Source organism: Zophobas morio, unplaced genomic scaffold (assembly GCF_036711695.1).
Source record: "Zophobas morio isolate AGI-343-1 ecotype UQ-CSIRO unplaced genomic scaffold, CSIRO_AGI_Zmor_V1 ptg000108l, whole genome shotgun sequence".
NCBI lineage: Eukaryota > Metazoa > Arthropoda > Insecta > Coleoptera > Tenebrionidae > Zophobas > Zophobas morio.
The window spans coordinates 139,751-156,587 of NW_026972213.1; the positions used below are offsets into that span (position 1 = coordinate 139,751).

A 16,837-nucleotide genomic window follows, 5' to 3' on the forward strand; every position below is an offset into this window, starting at 1 on the left:
CACGAATGTTTCGGTTGCCCTCAAATATGCCGCACTGTATCCCGTGCAGACTGTATGTTCTGTTCATCTATTTATTAAAATAAAATATCTACATTAACAATGGGGCCATCTAACCTGTTAAATTTTTGACACATATGTTTTCCCCCAGAAACCCGTCAAGGTCACTTACACCAAACAAATTTTGAAAATTTACACTAGGGAGTGGTTCTATAGAAAAGATCGCGACTTTACAGCTTTATTTTGTGTGTTTCTTTTCCATTCCACAATGTTTTGTTACGCCACTGGATACAGATTGTCTTTCTTATCTTAGTAACATAATAATTTACTATTGGCAGCTCTGAAACTTGACGAGTGACAGTTGACGGCAAGTTGTCAAACCACAAAATAAGAAACAGTATTGAAAACATCAGCGATAACGAGTCAGAACAAGACAGAAATACAAACACAAACGGGAAACCCCCAGTAAGAAAACGATAAAAATGTAAAGTTTATAACTTTCAGACACCGTTGTAACCAGTAGAACAATCTCAAACAAAATGTCGTTTTTGCGTGGATCGCAAAACTATGTCTGGTCGACAACGAGTGTTTTGGGGAAAGGGGCAACAGGAGCCGTGTACCAGGGAGTAAATAAAATCAATGGTGAACCCGTGGCCGTAAAAACATTCAACCAAATGAGCCATCTTCGACCCCACGATGTTCAGATGCGTGAATTTGAGGTGTTGCAGAAAGTCAAACACGAGAACATTGTCAAGTTGTTGGCTATTGAAGAAGAACAAGAGAATCGTGGAAAGGTGATAGTCATGGAATTGTGCACGGGGGGAAGTTTGTTCAATATCTTGGATGATCCAGAAAATACCTATGGACTATCGGAAAATGAATTCCTGAAAGTGCTGCAGGATTTATCGGCAGGGATGAAGCATCTTCGGGATAATAATTTAGTCCACCGTGATTTAAAACCAGGTATGCAACTGTTAATTGTAAGGAAATTGGTTTGGTTCCACATATGTTAGAGTATGTTGTTATCTAGAAAATTGTGTTAAGTATGTGGTTTCTAATCAAAAATATTTAAGATGACACTACTTTGATAAAAATTTTGTAATGAGTATGAAACTGAAGCTTTTAAATGTGTAAAATTTATTAATGAAAAATTATGAAGTTAAATTTGTGAACTCCATCTTAAAGGCGTAATAATAGTTTTTATAGTGGTTATATTGCTGACATCTGTTAAAATAATAAAAAATAATATGTAAAACAGTATTTAGAAATAGGCATGAAATTTTCATAAAGGCTCGCGCAGGGTTTGGTGCATGTCATTCCTATTGTAAGTTCCACTATTTACATTCTATACATAAAAATAGAATTGGTAGTTCTAGTCTGTATTCCGCCGCCATTTAAATTAAATTGTTATTATAAAAAAATAAAATAAAATATAATGTTTATGGATAATACAAAGCACAAAATGTGTGCGGCAGTATTCATCACGTAAAAAAATTGGTCGAAAGTTGTTGCATTTTCGAGTTGAGTTTTTTCTTTACGCAATTTTGTGATGCCGTCATCAACATTTTTGAAAGGTCTTGGATTGGTGAAGTGTAATACTAAAAATAACAGTATTGTATTCCAAAAATTTTCTGGGAAAATGGAGTGAGCCGTTCCTGATTTATATTTTATTTTATATTAGCTCTCCATTGGGTACGTTCGACTGCTTTGCTTTTCCAATCTTTTATACCCATTTCCTGTATATCCCTTTTCACGTCTTCCAGCCATCTCAGTTTTGGTCGTCCTTTCTTTTTCTTCCCACCTTGTAGACGGTTCAACCAGAGAATATAGAGAAGTGTCATAGTTTAAATTAAATGACGGTTGAGGACTCCTCGATTTATGTTGGCAACAGTATTTGTTTCTAACTAGGAATAAAATTAGCTAGAAAAAATGTCATAATATTTTTAACGACGCGTTTTACTTTCGACAAATTGACACTAGATTTACCAGAATATTACAAGCTGCTTACTGTTTCCTTCACTTTAATTCAGGTCACACGAATTACAGTTCGTCGTCTGAGAACTTGTTTGATCTACAGACCAGAGCGCACTCAGGCCAATGTCGACTCTAAGCGTTCAGAAACGATTTGATTTATAAGCCATGATCCGTGATCTGGTACACATCCTAACCGGTTTCGACCATAATTTCTTGCTGTTTCAACTTTCGAATTCTCAGTTTTTCGAAATTTTAGTTTGGGGACTTCTCAGTTTACTTCTATTTATTATTCAATTTTTGGATTTTTCAATTTCCCAATTTTTCAATGTCTCGGTTTTCAGTTTTTCTCTTCAATTTTACGATTTTTAAATATTTCCATTTTTCAATTTTTGACTTTTATAAACTCTTTATTTGTCGATTTTTCAATTAATTGATTTTTCAGGTTTTTGGTTTTTCAATTTTTTCAGGTTTCGATTTTTCAACTTCACTTTTTTGATTTTTCGATTTCTCAATTTTTTAATTTTTCAGTTTTTGGACATTTCAGTTTTGGGATTTTTTAGTTTATTTATTATTCAATTTTTCGATCTTACGATTTTGCAGGTTTTTGATTTTTCAATTTTTCGATTTTTTAAGGTTTCGATATTTCGACTTCACTTTTCCGGTTTTCGATTTTTCAATTTTTCGATTCTTTAGATTCTCAGTTTTTGGATATTTCAGTTTTGGATTTTTTCAGTTTTTCGATTCGTCAGTTTTTCTTTCATTTTTCAGTTTTGACTTCTGGATTTTTCGATGTGTCGACTTTTTACTTTTTCGATTTTTAAATTTTAGAATTCTCAATTTTTTGGTATTTTAATTTTTCAATATTTAAAATTTTAGATTTTTCGATTTCCCATTTCAGCTCTTCCATATTTCAATTTTTCAAATGTTTCGATTTCTTAATCTTTCGATTTTTCGACTTCCCGGTTTTAGATTTTGTTTTTCAATTGTCGTTTTTTCAATTTTTCGATTTTTAAATTTTAGGTTTTTCAGTTTTTTGATATTTTAATTTTTCAATATTTAAAATTTTAAATTTTTCGATTTCTCGAATTTTCATTTCAGTTCTTCGATATTTCCGTTTTTCAAGTTTTCGAATTTTTCAAATGTTTTGATTTCTTAATCTATCGATTTTTCGACTTCCCGGTTTTAGAGTTTCTGTTTTCAATTGTCGTTTTGAATTTTTCGATTTTTCAATGTTTTGATTTCCCGATTTAGTTTTCCATTTTTAGTTTTTCATTCATTTTTCAGTTTTTCGATATTTCAGTTTTGAGATTTTTCAATATTTCGATTCTTCGACTTTTCGATTTTTGACTCTTGGATTTTCGATGTGTCGATTTTTTTACTTTTTCGATTTTTAAATTTTAGATTTTTTAATTTTTAAAATTTTTGATTTTTCGATTTCTCGGTTTTTAAATTCAGTTCTTCGGTATTTCCGTTTTTCAAGTTTTCGAATTTTTCAGATGATTTGATTTCTTAATCTATCGATTTTTCGACGTCCCGGTTTTAGATTTTCTATTTTCCATTTGTCGTTTTTTCAACTTTTTAAATTTAACATTTATAAACGGTCAATTTTTCGATTTTTCAATTAATCGAGGTTTTGATTTTCCCATTTTTTGACTTTCGACCTTTTAGGTTCTCAGTTTTTAGATATTTCAGTTTTCGGATTTTTCAGTTTTTCTTTCATTTTGCAGTCTTTCGATATTTCAGTTTTGGGATTTTTCAATATTTCGATTCTTCGACTTTTCGATTTTTGGCATCTGGAGTTTTCGAAGTGTCGATTTTTTTACTTTTTCGATTTTTCAATTTTTCGATTGCTTAATCTTTCGATTTTTCGACTTCCCGGTTTTAGAGTTTCTGTTTTCAATTGTCGTCTTGAATTTTTCGATTTTTAAATGTTTTGATTTCCCGATTAAGTTTCCCATTTTTAGTTTTTCTTTCATGTTTCAGTTTTTCGATATTTCAGTTTTGGGATTTTTCAATATGTATTTCGATCGCAATTTCTTGACCTGCGAGTGTTTCGATTTTCCTGTTCTTCAATTCTTAAATTTTTTGATTTTTCAGGTTTTTGATTTTTCAAGTTTTCGATTATTTAAGGTTTCTGTTTTTCGACTTCACTTTTTTGATTTTTCAATTTTTCAGTTTTTAGATGTGTATTTCAGTTTTAGGATTTTTAGTCTTTCGATTTTTCGATTTCCTGGTTTTAGATGTTCTGTTTTCCAATTTTTCGATTTGTTAATTTTTCATTCCCGATTTACTGAGATTTGATTGTTCAGGTTTTCGATTTATCAGTTTTTCAATTTTTTATTTTGGCCTATTTCGGTTTCTCAGTTTTTCCAGTTTTCCATTTTTCGTTTTTTGATTTTTTCGCTTTTCCAAGTTTTCAACTTTTTTTGTCGGTTTCTCGATTTTTCGATTTTTCGAGTTCATCACTTCGATTTCTCGTTCTTTTGAATCTGGATTTTTCGATATTTTGATTGTCAGTTTCTCAATTTATAAATTGTTTAATTTTTAACTTTTCGATTTTGGCCTATTCCGGTTTCTCAATTGTTCGACTTTTCGACTCCACGATTTATTGATCTTTTGATTTTTGGATTTCTCGGTTTTTTGATGTTTCGATTTTTGAATTTTTGATTTTTGAATTTTTAAAATTTTAGATTTTTCGATTTCTCGATTTTTCAGTTCAGTTCTTCGATATTTGAATTTTTCAAGTTTTCGAATTTTTCAAATATTCCGATTTCTTAATCTTTTGATTTTTCGACTTCCCGGTTTTAGATTTTCTGTTTTTCAATCGTCATTTGGTCAAATTTTCGATTTTTCAATTTTTCAAATTTGACTTTTATATACTCTTAATTTATTGACTTTCGAGTGTGTCGATTTTCCTGTTCCTCAATTCTTTAATTTTTTGATTTTTCAGTTTTTCGATTTTTTAAGGTTTCTATTTTTCGACTTCACTTTTTTGATTTTTCGATTTTTTAGTTTTTAGATATTTCAGTTTTAGGATTTTTCAATATTTCAATTCTTCGGCTTTTCTATTTTTGATTTCTGGATTTTTCGATATGTCTACCTTTTTAGTTTTTCGATTTTTCAATTTTTGGATTTTTAAATTTTAGATTTTTCAATCTTTTGATATTTTAATTTTTCTATATTTCTTAATCTTTCGATTTTTCGACTTTCTGGTTTTAGATGTTCTATTTTCCAATTTTTCGATTTGTTAATTTTTCAATCCCGATTTATCGAGATTTGATTGTTCAGTTTTCGATTTATCAGTTTTTCAATTTTTTATTGTGGCCTATTTCGGTTTCTCAGTTTTTCCAGTTTTCCATTTTTTCGTTTTTTGATTTTTCCGCTTTTCCAATTTTTCAATTTTTTTTGTCGATTTCTCTATTTTTCGATTTTTCGACTTCATCACTTCGATTTCTCGTTCTTTTGGATTTGGATTTTTCGATATTTTGATTGTCAATTTTTCAATTTATAAATTAATTGTTCGATTTTTCGATTTTGGCTTATTCCGGTTTCTCAATTGTTCGACTTTTCGACTCCACGATTTCTTGATCTTTTGATTTTTGGATTTCTCGGTTTTTCGATGTTTCGATTTTTCAGGTATCCGATTTTTTAAATTTGGGAGTTTCGATTTCTCGATTTTTCGCTATTCGGTTTATAAATTTTAGATTTTTGAATTTTACATTTTTTCGATTTTCTGATGTTTCATTTTTCGATTTTCAGTTCTTCGATATTTCAATTTTTCAATGTTTCGGTTTTACGATTTTTTAAGGTTTCGATTTTTCGATTATTTTAATTTTTCATTTTTTTTCTCATTGTTCATATCGTACAATCGAAAACAACCACAAAAATTGTCACTAAAAACATTTAAAAATTCAGATAAAATAGAACACAGTGTTTCCAAAACATTTTCCCGAAAAAAATCCATTGGGTTATTACGATTTCAACAATATTCTTAGTTTAAGACGTTTTGCTAGTATAAAACACAAATAAAGAATTAATTCTTAGTTAAACAAAATATGTAAAATCATCTAAATATGTACCAAAAATATTCACTTAGTCGTCATAAAAAACGACCAAACAACTATTTCCCGCAGAAATTATAGTCCAAACCAACCAAATCGCTTCTGAACCCTTAGAGTCGACATTGGCCTGAGCGCGCTCTGGTCTGTAGATCAAACTAGTTCTCAGGCGACGAGTTGTAGTGAAACAAGTTTTTTATTGGCATCGACTATTTAAATTTGGCGCTTGGCTTTGGCGGTTGAGGACTCCAATGTCAATAAGAGTGGTTTTGCAAAATCAGCTTGTATGCCACATCTATATTAATCTATGGTGATACATTGGATTAAGATGTACAAACCATTAGTAAAAGTGTATTCTCCAGGAAATGGATGATGTCACCTCAAAAAGGTAATTTTAAAATTTGTAATAAGTGAAATCTTACAGGAAATTTCAAAAATATAAAAAGATTATTCGAAATTTCACTTTATTTTGATAGAATCTACATTTAGAACATCAAATTTCCTAGAAAAAAAAGTAGAAAGCCCATCTATCCCTCTAAATGAATGTTTTAAGTTAAAATATCCATAATACAACAAGATTGAATCAAACATAATTGAAAGCCTAGAATTGTAAAATTTCTAGAATTTCGAATATCCAGACAATTATATTTTTACAAAAAAAATTTACGGTTGGATAGCTGAATTGTTCAAATGAATATTTAGGGGTAAACAATGTGAACGTAATGTGAAGTTTATATTAAGTTTATATTCAATCTGACAACAATTACACTGTTACGTTGAACGGGTGATTAAAGTCGACGTGGGTAAAATTCATCAATTTATTTCTCAGTAACTCAAATTTACACGACTAATAACACAGCGATTATGCATAAAATAATTCCTCCAAAACTGAATTCGTTCACTGGACTTCTCGCTGACTGAATAAACAGAATAATCTTCGTTCTCGACGGTGGCATCTTAATGGATCGAGAACGCCGCTTCGAGGTTTTTCTTGGTTGCCCGTCGCGACTTCCGCTTCCAGGCTCTTCGGTAGCGGACGCCGCCCACCCGATGAGTCATCATTTCCGTATATACTAGAGAGCTCTCGACGCCCCATAGGCGTCGCATGGGTTTATTTCGTAACAATAGTTATATATTAGATAAAGTTTCCAGTATCAGTTTTACATCTGTTGATAATAAGTTGGAACTCTGCAGATAATTCCCACACGATTCATTTATACCATGTTGATAGTAAAAAATATAAATTGTGTCTTACTAGTATTTATAGACACATTTTTTGAGAATTAGTAATATAGTTTATTGATAGCAGTTATCATTAAGTCTTTTGTCACTGCTGATTTATTGTGGACAAGTGTTTTACATTTGTGTTACAGTTCTACAGTGCGACATAATTCAGATAAGATTTCCGTGCGATAAAGATTTAAAAACAGAATGGTTCTGTTTAATATTGTTTCTTTTACGATGAATATAATTTATGCGGATAGATAGCTTTTGACGTAGACTAGGGATAACGCTTATAGATTTTTCACTAATTACACGTGTTTAAATTATGACGACGGTGTGATGTTATCAGTTTATTATTTATTGTGACAAAAATATAAGGTAGAGGAGTATTGTAATAGGGCCCACTTCATGAATGACTAATTTAATGTTTTTTCGAAGGGTCATAGCTCTTGAGGATTTTGTTAGATAGATCACTTCTGAGTTATCTATTATAATATCGGTACAGTGTAAAACTGGCTTGGGAAAAACCCTCCCTCAAATTTATCAGCCAATAGGCAGTTGAACACGCGCTGATCACGCGTCTCTATTGCTGATTCTTTCACTTGAATATACTATAACAGTGTTGTAAGGTTTTATCATAGATTAATGTAGATGCGACATACAGGCTGATTTTGCAAAACTACCCTTATTGACATTGGAGTCCTCAACCGCCAAAGCCAAGCGCCAAATTTAAATAGTCCAACTTGTTTGATCTACAGACCAGAGCGCGCTCAGGCCAATGTGGACTCTAAGCGTTCAGAAGCGATTTGGTTGGTTTGGACTATAATTTCTGCGGGAAATAGTTGTTTGGTCGGTTTTTATAACGACTATTTAAGTGAATATTTTTGGTACATATTTAGTTGATTTTACATATTTTGTTTTACTAAGAATTAATTCTTTATTTGTGTTTTATACGGGAAAATGTTTTGGAAACACTGTTCTATTTTGTATGAATTTTTAAATGTTTTTAGTGACAATTTTTGTGGTTGTTTTCGATACACTGTATGATATTAACAGTGAGAAAAAAAAATGAAAAATTAAAATAATCGAAAATTCGAAAACTCGAGAAATCGAAAAATCAAAAGATCAAGAAATCGTGGAGTCGAAAAGTCGAACAATTGAGAAACCGAAATAGGCGAAAATCGAAAAATCGAAGTTAAAAATTGAACAATTTATAAATTGAGAAATTGACAATCCAAATATAGAAAAATCCAAATCTCGATAAATCGAGAAATTAAAAAACTTAAAAATTGAAAAATTGAGAGATTGAAATATCAAAAGAACGAGAAATCGAAAAGTGATGAAGTCGAAAAATCGAAAAATAGAGAAATCGGCAAATAAAAAGTTAAAAGTTGAAAAATTGGAAAAGCGGAAAAATCAAAAAACGAAAAAATGCAAAACTGGAAAAACTGAGAAACCGAAATAGGTCAAAATAAAAAATTGAAATACGGATAAATCGAAAACTGAACAATCAAATCTCGATAAATCGGGACTGAAAAATTCACAAATCGAAAAATTGGAAAATAGAACATCTAAAACCAGGAAGTCGAAAAATCGAAAGATTAAGAAATATAGAAAAATTAAAATATCAAAAGATTGAAAAATCTAAAATTTAAAAATCCAAAAATTGAAAAATCGAAAAACTAAAAAGGTAGACATATCGAAAAATCCAGAAATCAAAAATAGAAAAGCCGAAGAATTGAAATATTGAAAAATCCTAAAACTGAAATATCTAAAAACTGAAATATCTAAAAACTGAAAAATCGAAAAATCAAAAAAGTGAAGTCGAAAAATAGAAACCTTAAAAAATCGAAAAACTGAAAAATCAAAACATGAAAAATCAAAAAATTAAAGAATTGAAGAACAGGAAAATCGAAACACTCGAAAGTCAAGAAATTGAGAGTATATAAGAGTCAAATTTGAAAAATTGAAAAATCGAAAATTTGACAAAATGACAATTGAAAAACAGAAAATCTAAAACCGGGAAGTCGAAAAATCGAAAGATTAAGAAATCAAAACATTTGAAAAATTCGAAAACTTGAAAAATTCAAATATCGAAGAACTGAACTGAAAAATCGAGAAATCGAAAAATCTAAAATTTTAAAAATTCAAAAATCAAAAATTGAAAAATCGAAAAAGTAAAAAAATCGACACATCGAAAAATCCAGGAGTCAAAAATCGAAAAATCGAAGAATCGAAATATTGAAAAATCCCAAAACTGAAATACTGAAAAACTGAAAAATGAAAGAAAAACTAAAAATGGGAAACAATCGGGAAATCAAAACATTGAAAAATCGAAAAATTCAAAACGACAATTGAAAAAAAAAAACTCTAAAACCGGGAAGTCGAAAAATCGAAAGATTAAGCAATCGAAAAATTGAAAAATCGAAAAAGTAAAAAAATCGACACATCGAAAACTCCAGAAGCCAAAAATCGAAAAGTCGAAGAATCGAAATATTGAAAAATCCCAAAACTGAGATATCGAAAAATTGAAAAATGAAAGAAAAACTGAAAAATGGAAAACCTGAAAAATCCGAAAACTGAAATATCCAAAAACTGAGAACCTAAATGGTCGAAAGTCAAGAAATGGGAAAATCAAAACATCGATTAATTGAAAAATCGAAAAATTGACCGTTTATAAATGTCAAATTTGAAAAATTGAAAACTTGAAAAAACAACAATTGAAAAATAGAAAATCTAAAACCGAGAAGTCAAAAAATCGAAAGATTAAGAAATCGAAACATTTGAAAAATTGAAATATGGAAGAGCTGAAATGAAAAATCGAGAAACCGAAAAATCTAAAATTTTAAATACCTATTGAAAAATTAAAATACCAAAAAATTGAGAAATCTAAAATTAAAAAATCGAAAAAGTAAAAAGTCGACACATCGAAAAATCCAGAAGTCAAAAATGGAAAAGTCGAAGGACAGAAATATTGAAAAATCCCAATACTGAAATATCGAAAAACTGAAAAATGAAGGAAAAACTGAAAAATCTCAAAACTGAAATATCCAAAAACAGAGAATCTAAAGAATCGAAAAATTGAGAAATCGAAAAATCATAAAAGTGAAGTCGAAATATCGAAACCTTAAAAAAATCGAAAAATTGAAAAATCAAATACCTGCAAAATCGTAAGATCGAAAAATTGAACAATAAGTAAACTGAAAAATTCCAAAACTGAGAAATTAAAAAATTGAAAAATTGAGAAATCGAAAAATTAAAGAAGTGAAGTTGAAAAATCGAAACCTGAAAAAACAGAAAAATTGAAAAACCAAAAAACCTGAAAATCAATTAATTGAAAAGTGGAGAAACACAGAGTTTATAAAAATCAAAAATTGAAAAATCGAAAATTTGAAAAAACGACAATTGAAAAATAGAAAATCTAAAACCGGGAAGTCGAAAAATCGATAGATTAAGAAATCAAAACATTTGAAAAATTCGAAAACTTGAAAAACTGAACTATCGAAGAACTGAAATGAAAAATCGAGAAATCAAGGAATCTAAAATTTTAAATATTGAAAAATTAAAATACCAAAAAATTGAGAAATCTAAAATTAAAAAATCGAAAAAGTAAAAAGTCGACACATCGAAAAATCCAGAAGTCAAAAACGGAAAAGTCGCAGGACAGAAATATTGAAAAATCCCAATACTGAAATATCGAAGAACTGAAAAATGAAGGAAAAACTGACGAATCGAAAAACTGAAAAATCCCAAAACTGAAATATCCAAAAACTGAGAATCTAAAGAATCGAAAAATTGAGAAATCGAAAAATCATAAAAGTGAAGTCGAAATATCGAAACCTTAAAAAAACCGAAAAATTGAAAAATCAAATACCTGCAAAATCGTAAGATCGAAAAATTGAACAATAAGTAAACTGAAAAATTCCAAAACTGAGAAATTAAAAAATTGAAAAATTGAGAAATCGAAAAATTAAAAAAGTGAAGTTGAAAAATCGAAACCTGAAAAAACAGAAAAATTGAAAAACCAAAAAACCTGAAAATCAATTAATTAAAAAATCGACAAACACAGAGTTTATAAAAATCAAAAATTGAAAAATCGAAATATTTAAAATCCAAAAATTGAATTATAAATAGAAGTAAACTGAAAAGTCCCCAAACTAAAATTTCGGAAAACTGAGAATTCCAAAGTTGAAACAGCAAGAAATTATGGTCGAAAGCGGTTAGGATGTGTATCAGATCACGGATCATGGCTTATAATCTTTTAAATCAAATCGTTAGGGTCGACATTGGCCTGAGTGCGCTCTGGTCTGTAGATCAAATAAGTTCTTAGACGACGAACTGTAATTCGTGTGACCTGAATTAAAGTGATGGAAACAGTAAGCAGCTTGTAATATTCTGGTAAATCTAGTGTCAATTTGTCGAAAGTAAAACGCGTCATTAAAAATGTGATGACATTTTTTCTAGTTAATTTTATTCCTAGTTAGAAACAAACACTGTTGCCAACATAAGTCGAGGAGTCCTCAACCGTCATTTAATTTAAACTATGACGCTTCTCTGTGTTCTCTGGTTTTATTAAGTCTTCACAAATTAATTGTAAATTATTAAATATTTGGCATTAAACGTAATTAATCTGTATTCTTTGAATATTATTAAATATTATATTACATACATATAAAACAAGTTTGAATAATAAAACCAGTAACACTTGACAGAAATTAATTTACCATACTCAGTCAAGTTTTCTTTCATTGAATTGAGAGAAATTAGATTCTTCTGTAATATTGAATTTACTTTATTGATCAAATCAAAAACGGCTCATTCCATTTTCCCGAAAATTTGAGTATACAGTACTGTTAATAATAAGAGTACTGCAGCTTCAATGTGTCCTTGCTAAAATGTTGATACATCATTAAAAAATTATATTTATTATACCAAAAAGATGGGAAGAATTAGGTCGATGCCACAAAAGTTAAGGTTTTATTATAAAGTGAGGGCTAACATGTTTCGGTATCTACTGGTACCATCACTTTGAGGAAAAGATCTGAACTACTAGATTTGACAAAATTCTTTTAGGGGAAAACTCACTTGTAACATACGCATCGCATGTTATTTTACTTATAACTCCTATAACAACATTTTTATGACAACCTTTTTACTTTTTACTTGTTTTAAATATTTCTAATAACAGAGAAAAACAAAAAGAAAATATGGTATTTAGTTCGAAGAATATGTCACGGAATTTATTATTAAACTCCAGATTATATAGACTTTCTTTTTGTGTTTTCAGGTAATATAATGAAATTCATCTGTGACGATGGCAGGACCGTCTACAAATTAACGGACTTTGGAGCCGCCCGCGAACTACCCGAAGGACAACATTTCCAATCTCTCTACGGAACAGAAGAATACCTCCATCCTGATCTCTACGAACGCGCAGTATTACGAAAACACGTTAACAAAACATTCGGAGCCACCATCGATTTGTGGTCGATAGGCGTTACGCTTTACCACGTAGCTACTGGAAACCTACCATTCCGTCCATATGGAGGCCGCAAAAACAAAGAAACGATGCATTTAATCACCACGAAGAAAGCAAGTGGAGTAATATCAGGCATTCAAGTGACGGAAGACGGACAAATCGAATGGCGAAAAACTCTGCCAGAAAGTTGCCAGTTGAGTCCGGGACTGAAGAAAATAATCACCCCTCTCCTAGCGGGGTTGTTGGAAGCAGACACTAAGAAGATTTGGACATTCGAGAAATTTTTTACGGAAGTCACTGACATGCTGTCGAGAAAAATCGTGAATATTTTCCACGTCAACAAAGCGCAGTTGATCAAGGTGTATATTCATCCGGATGAGAGTTATACTCACCTGCAAAATTATATTAACGAACAAACAGAAGTCAGCACTGAGAATCAAATATTGCTGCTGAAGTCGAATTTGTTCACAGATATTGTTGAAGAAAATAGTAGAGCGGGAGGCTACCCGGAGACCAAAGAGGAAGAACCTCTGTTTCTTTTCAATAAAGAAAATAACAACGTGACGGTGGTTCCTGAACAAAGCCTTCCTAAGTTCAATGAGTTCAGCAATGTGACTTCAGTTGAAAGTGATGCCGCACAAGCCAAAAACGCATGCAGTATAGGTTATTTGTGTAAAAGACGAATCGAAAAATATTCACTGGCCTGTCGTCACTTCACTAACTGTGTTGAAAATTTTGTTATGTATATCAACAAAGAACTGAAGGAGGTCAATCAAGTTTGCGTTCATCTATTAGAAAAGACTACTATACATAAGAAGACGGCGCATTTTTTAGAATCCTCGCAACGGCTAGCTTCATTTAAGTTAAATAACGTTCCGCAGATTACTTACGTCGATGAATTGAAACAACTCAGCGAAAGTTTTGTGTCTGAGACTGCCAAAAAAATAATGCAACTCAACCAGAGTCATGTGATAGAGAATTCTTTGCAGTCTGAGTGGGACACGTCTAGCCGCCCTTTGAAGTGTCCTGTGAAATCCAGAGCTTCTGAGAGGGCAAGGACTGAGGTTGAACGTTTGAGAGATTCGTGGCAACATTTGGTACGAGATAGGGCTACTCGTACTCTCTCTTACAACGACGAACAGTTCCATATCCTGGAACGAATTAAAATCACACACACGATAAACGGAAGTAAACTTCTTCTACAGAAAGAAGTGTTCCCGCAATATATGCAATTAGCTGAGAATTTGGGTGACTGGTATAAAATTGCTCAAACTGTGTACTTACAGTTGATGATATTAAAGAGGGATGTTTTGAACTATGACAACAACTTGAAGAAGTTTGAGTTGGAGATGTTTATTAAAAACGAGGAGTTTTTAGAGCAAGTACGAAAATTGCTTGAACAGGACGCCACTGATAACTCAAGCAAAAAAATGAAGAACTCTAATAATCAAAAGCTGAAGATGTGTTTGACTGAGTACAGGAGAGAAAATGGTCAGATCAACGATCTTATTTCGGAAAATGCACAAATTGTGGAACAAGTTAATCGTATTTTGGACGAATTGACTGTTGAAGAAGACTAGGCTTACAATTTGTAGGTCAGAAGATTGGTGCTGTGAGACATTTGTCCAACGTTTCATGTTTCATAAATTTTGTATTTTGAAGAATTTGATCAAGTTGATACGGATTTTTTTATCAACTGAGATTTTCTTTATACACTAAGTATTATATATATGTATCTTTATTACAGAATTAAATAAATGTATTTTTGTTTTTTTGAAGTATTAACATGGCTCTAACAAAGAAATACTGTATATAGTTATGTACAGGGTGTCCCAGAATTCGCGCCATTCCCGTAAATGACATGTTCCCTGTCCCGAACTGTGCCGTAATTCGCAAAAAGAATTGTCCAGGCTTTAACCGTGTGAGAACTGGAAGGCGATTAAGTTGACCAATAGAGAGGCTGCTTTTATATCCGAACGTTTCTATGTTCAAAGTTACCTATGCCAAGAACAAAAAATCGGGTAATACTAAAGTTGAATGAATTTTTTTCGAATCCCCCTCCGTCAACAAAAGGAAACAGAAGTGTGGTTATAAATTTAATCATTTTGACAATTGTTTGTCATAAACTGTCACGAAGTTCATCACTGACCTGAACAGACGCTTCTGCCCCCAAAGATGACTGATTAATGTACACAGAGACGTCAAGGTTTACTTTAAGGCAAGTAGCATGGCACAGAAGTTATTTCTGCTGCCATTCTAGTTAAATTGTGTTTAACTGGGCTGTACATGTCATAAGAGAAGCTGTTTCATTTCATCGTAGGCAAATAATACATTTATTACTATTCTACATAGAGTAGCTACCGAAGAGCAGGTATTAGAAGTGATTTTCTTAGAGCCCCGTGAATAATGTGTTGTTCTTTTTAACGAAAATTAGTACATTTTCAGAATGCATCATATGCCTGATATTAAGTTTATCGTTATTTCTAAAAAAGAGTACCACATGTCCATTCAAAGAACGTTATTAAGTGTATTTAAACATAAATATCGCTTTTGATTAATCAGTGATTATGATTTTCAATAAACAGTATCAATTTTTACTGAACAGCTTTGTTGCTGATACCTAATCTAAGCAACGAAAAAATAGACGAGACTCCACTTCTCTGGTGTATTAAGATCATAGGTATCTGCTGTGGTGTCAATCATGTGGGGAAAATACTGAAAACTGAGACTTATTCAAGAATAATATTGATGTTGCACATGATGATTTAAGACAGTTTCTTTAAAGTTGTGAGTACATACTTTCTAGAGATTGAAAAGATACGAATAAAAATTATAACAATAGTTGCAATTTTTTTTAAGAACAATACAAACAATTTATGGAGAATGTACACGCTATGCAGCCACTGCTGTGCGCGAATATACAGGTCTTTTCCCCAATCATCGGCTCCTTGACCAGCATGTGTTTCGTCGTTTGTTGCATCCAGCAAAAGAAGATGGATCTTTTCAGCCTATGCGGAAAGCCGTGCTGGGGCTCCACGGATTATACGCATAGACGGTGAAGAACAAGTGGCACAAATGATTGGATGCTCAAGATCGATCATGCATCGTATCCTTACAGAGAAAAATCTGCATCCTTACTATTGACGAAAGTGCAGCATCTGCGACGAGCCGACTGCGCGACGAGTGCATGTTGCTATATGGTTACTGCGACAAAATGAACTAAATCCTGATTTTTCACGGCACATTCTTTTCGCCGACGAATGTTGATTTTCCCGAAAAGGAATATTTAATGCGCACAATTCACTTCTGGGCAAACGAAAATCCACATTTCGCTAACGTGAGAGCATATCAAGAGCAATACTATTAATCTATGGGCTGGAATCGTTGTACTGTAACGTTATTAAACAATGTGCTCAAAATGACCACCATTAACTTCAATGCAAGTTCTAGCTCGTTGAATTATGTTGTGTTGTGTATTATGTAACATCTCAGGAGTAACTGTAGCGTAGGCTTCGTGCAGTCTCTCTTCCAGTTCTTCTAACATATCTAGGGGTTCTCTATATACGTAATTTTTAATTTGATTCCAAAAAAAAGTCCAAAGCAGAAAGGTCTAGAGATCTAGGAGGCCAGATATTAGTACTGCCACGCCCAATCCACCTATGACGATACTCTTTTCAATGTTCGTCGTACAAGTATCGAATTATGTGGAGGAGCGCCGTCGTGCTGAAACCACATATTCCGCCGTACATTCAAAGGAACGTCTTTCAACAATGCCGGAAGCTCTAGTCGTAGAAAATTAGCATATGCATCCCCATTAAGGCGATCAGGTAATCTGATAATTTTATCAGATGCATTAAAATTTTTACCACAGTAGTACCAATGATTCCAGCCCATAGATTAATAGTAAATCGCTCCTGATATGCTCTCACCCTAGTGAGATGTGGATTTTCGTGTGCCCAGAAATGCCAATTGTGTGCATTAAACATTCCTTCTCGGGAAAATGAACATTCGTCGGTGAAAAGAATGCGCCGTGTAAAATCAGGATTTAGTTCATTTTGTCGCAGTAACCATTGAGCAAAATGTACTCGTCGCGGGTAGTCGGTTG

General features: G+C 31.9%; 1 protein-coding gene across 1 annotated transcript; it reads left to right on the top strand.

Moving 5' to 3' along the window:
• Nucleotides 1-343: 343 nt before the first annotated feature.
• LOC135144674 (serine/threonine-protein kinase TBK1-like) lies at nt 344-14,503 on the top strand. The gene is made up of 2 exons (XM_064076729.1): nt 344-960; nt 12,541-14,503. The coding sequence occupies exons 1-2, from the start codon at nt 537-539 to the stop codon at nt 14,310-14,312; spliced, it is 2,196 nt and encodes a 731-aa protein (XP_063932799.1). The 5' UTR covers nt 344-536; the 3' UTR covers nt 14,313-14,503.
• The last annotated feature ends 2,334 nt before the right edge of the window (nt 14,504-16,837 follow it).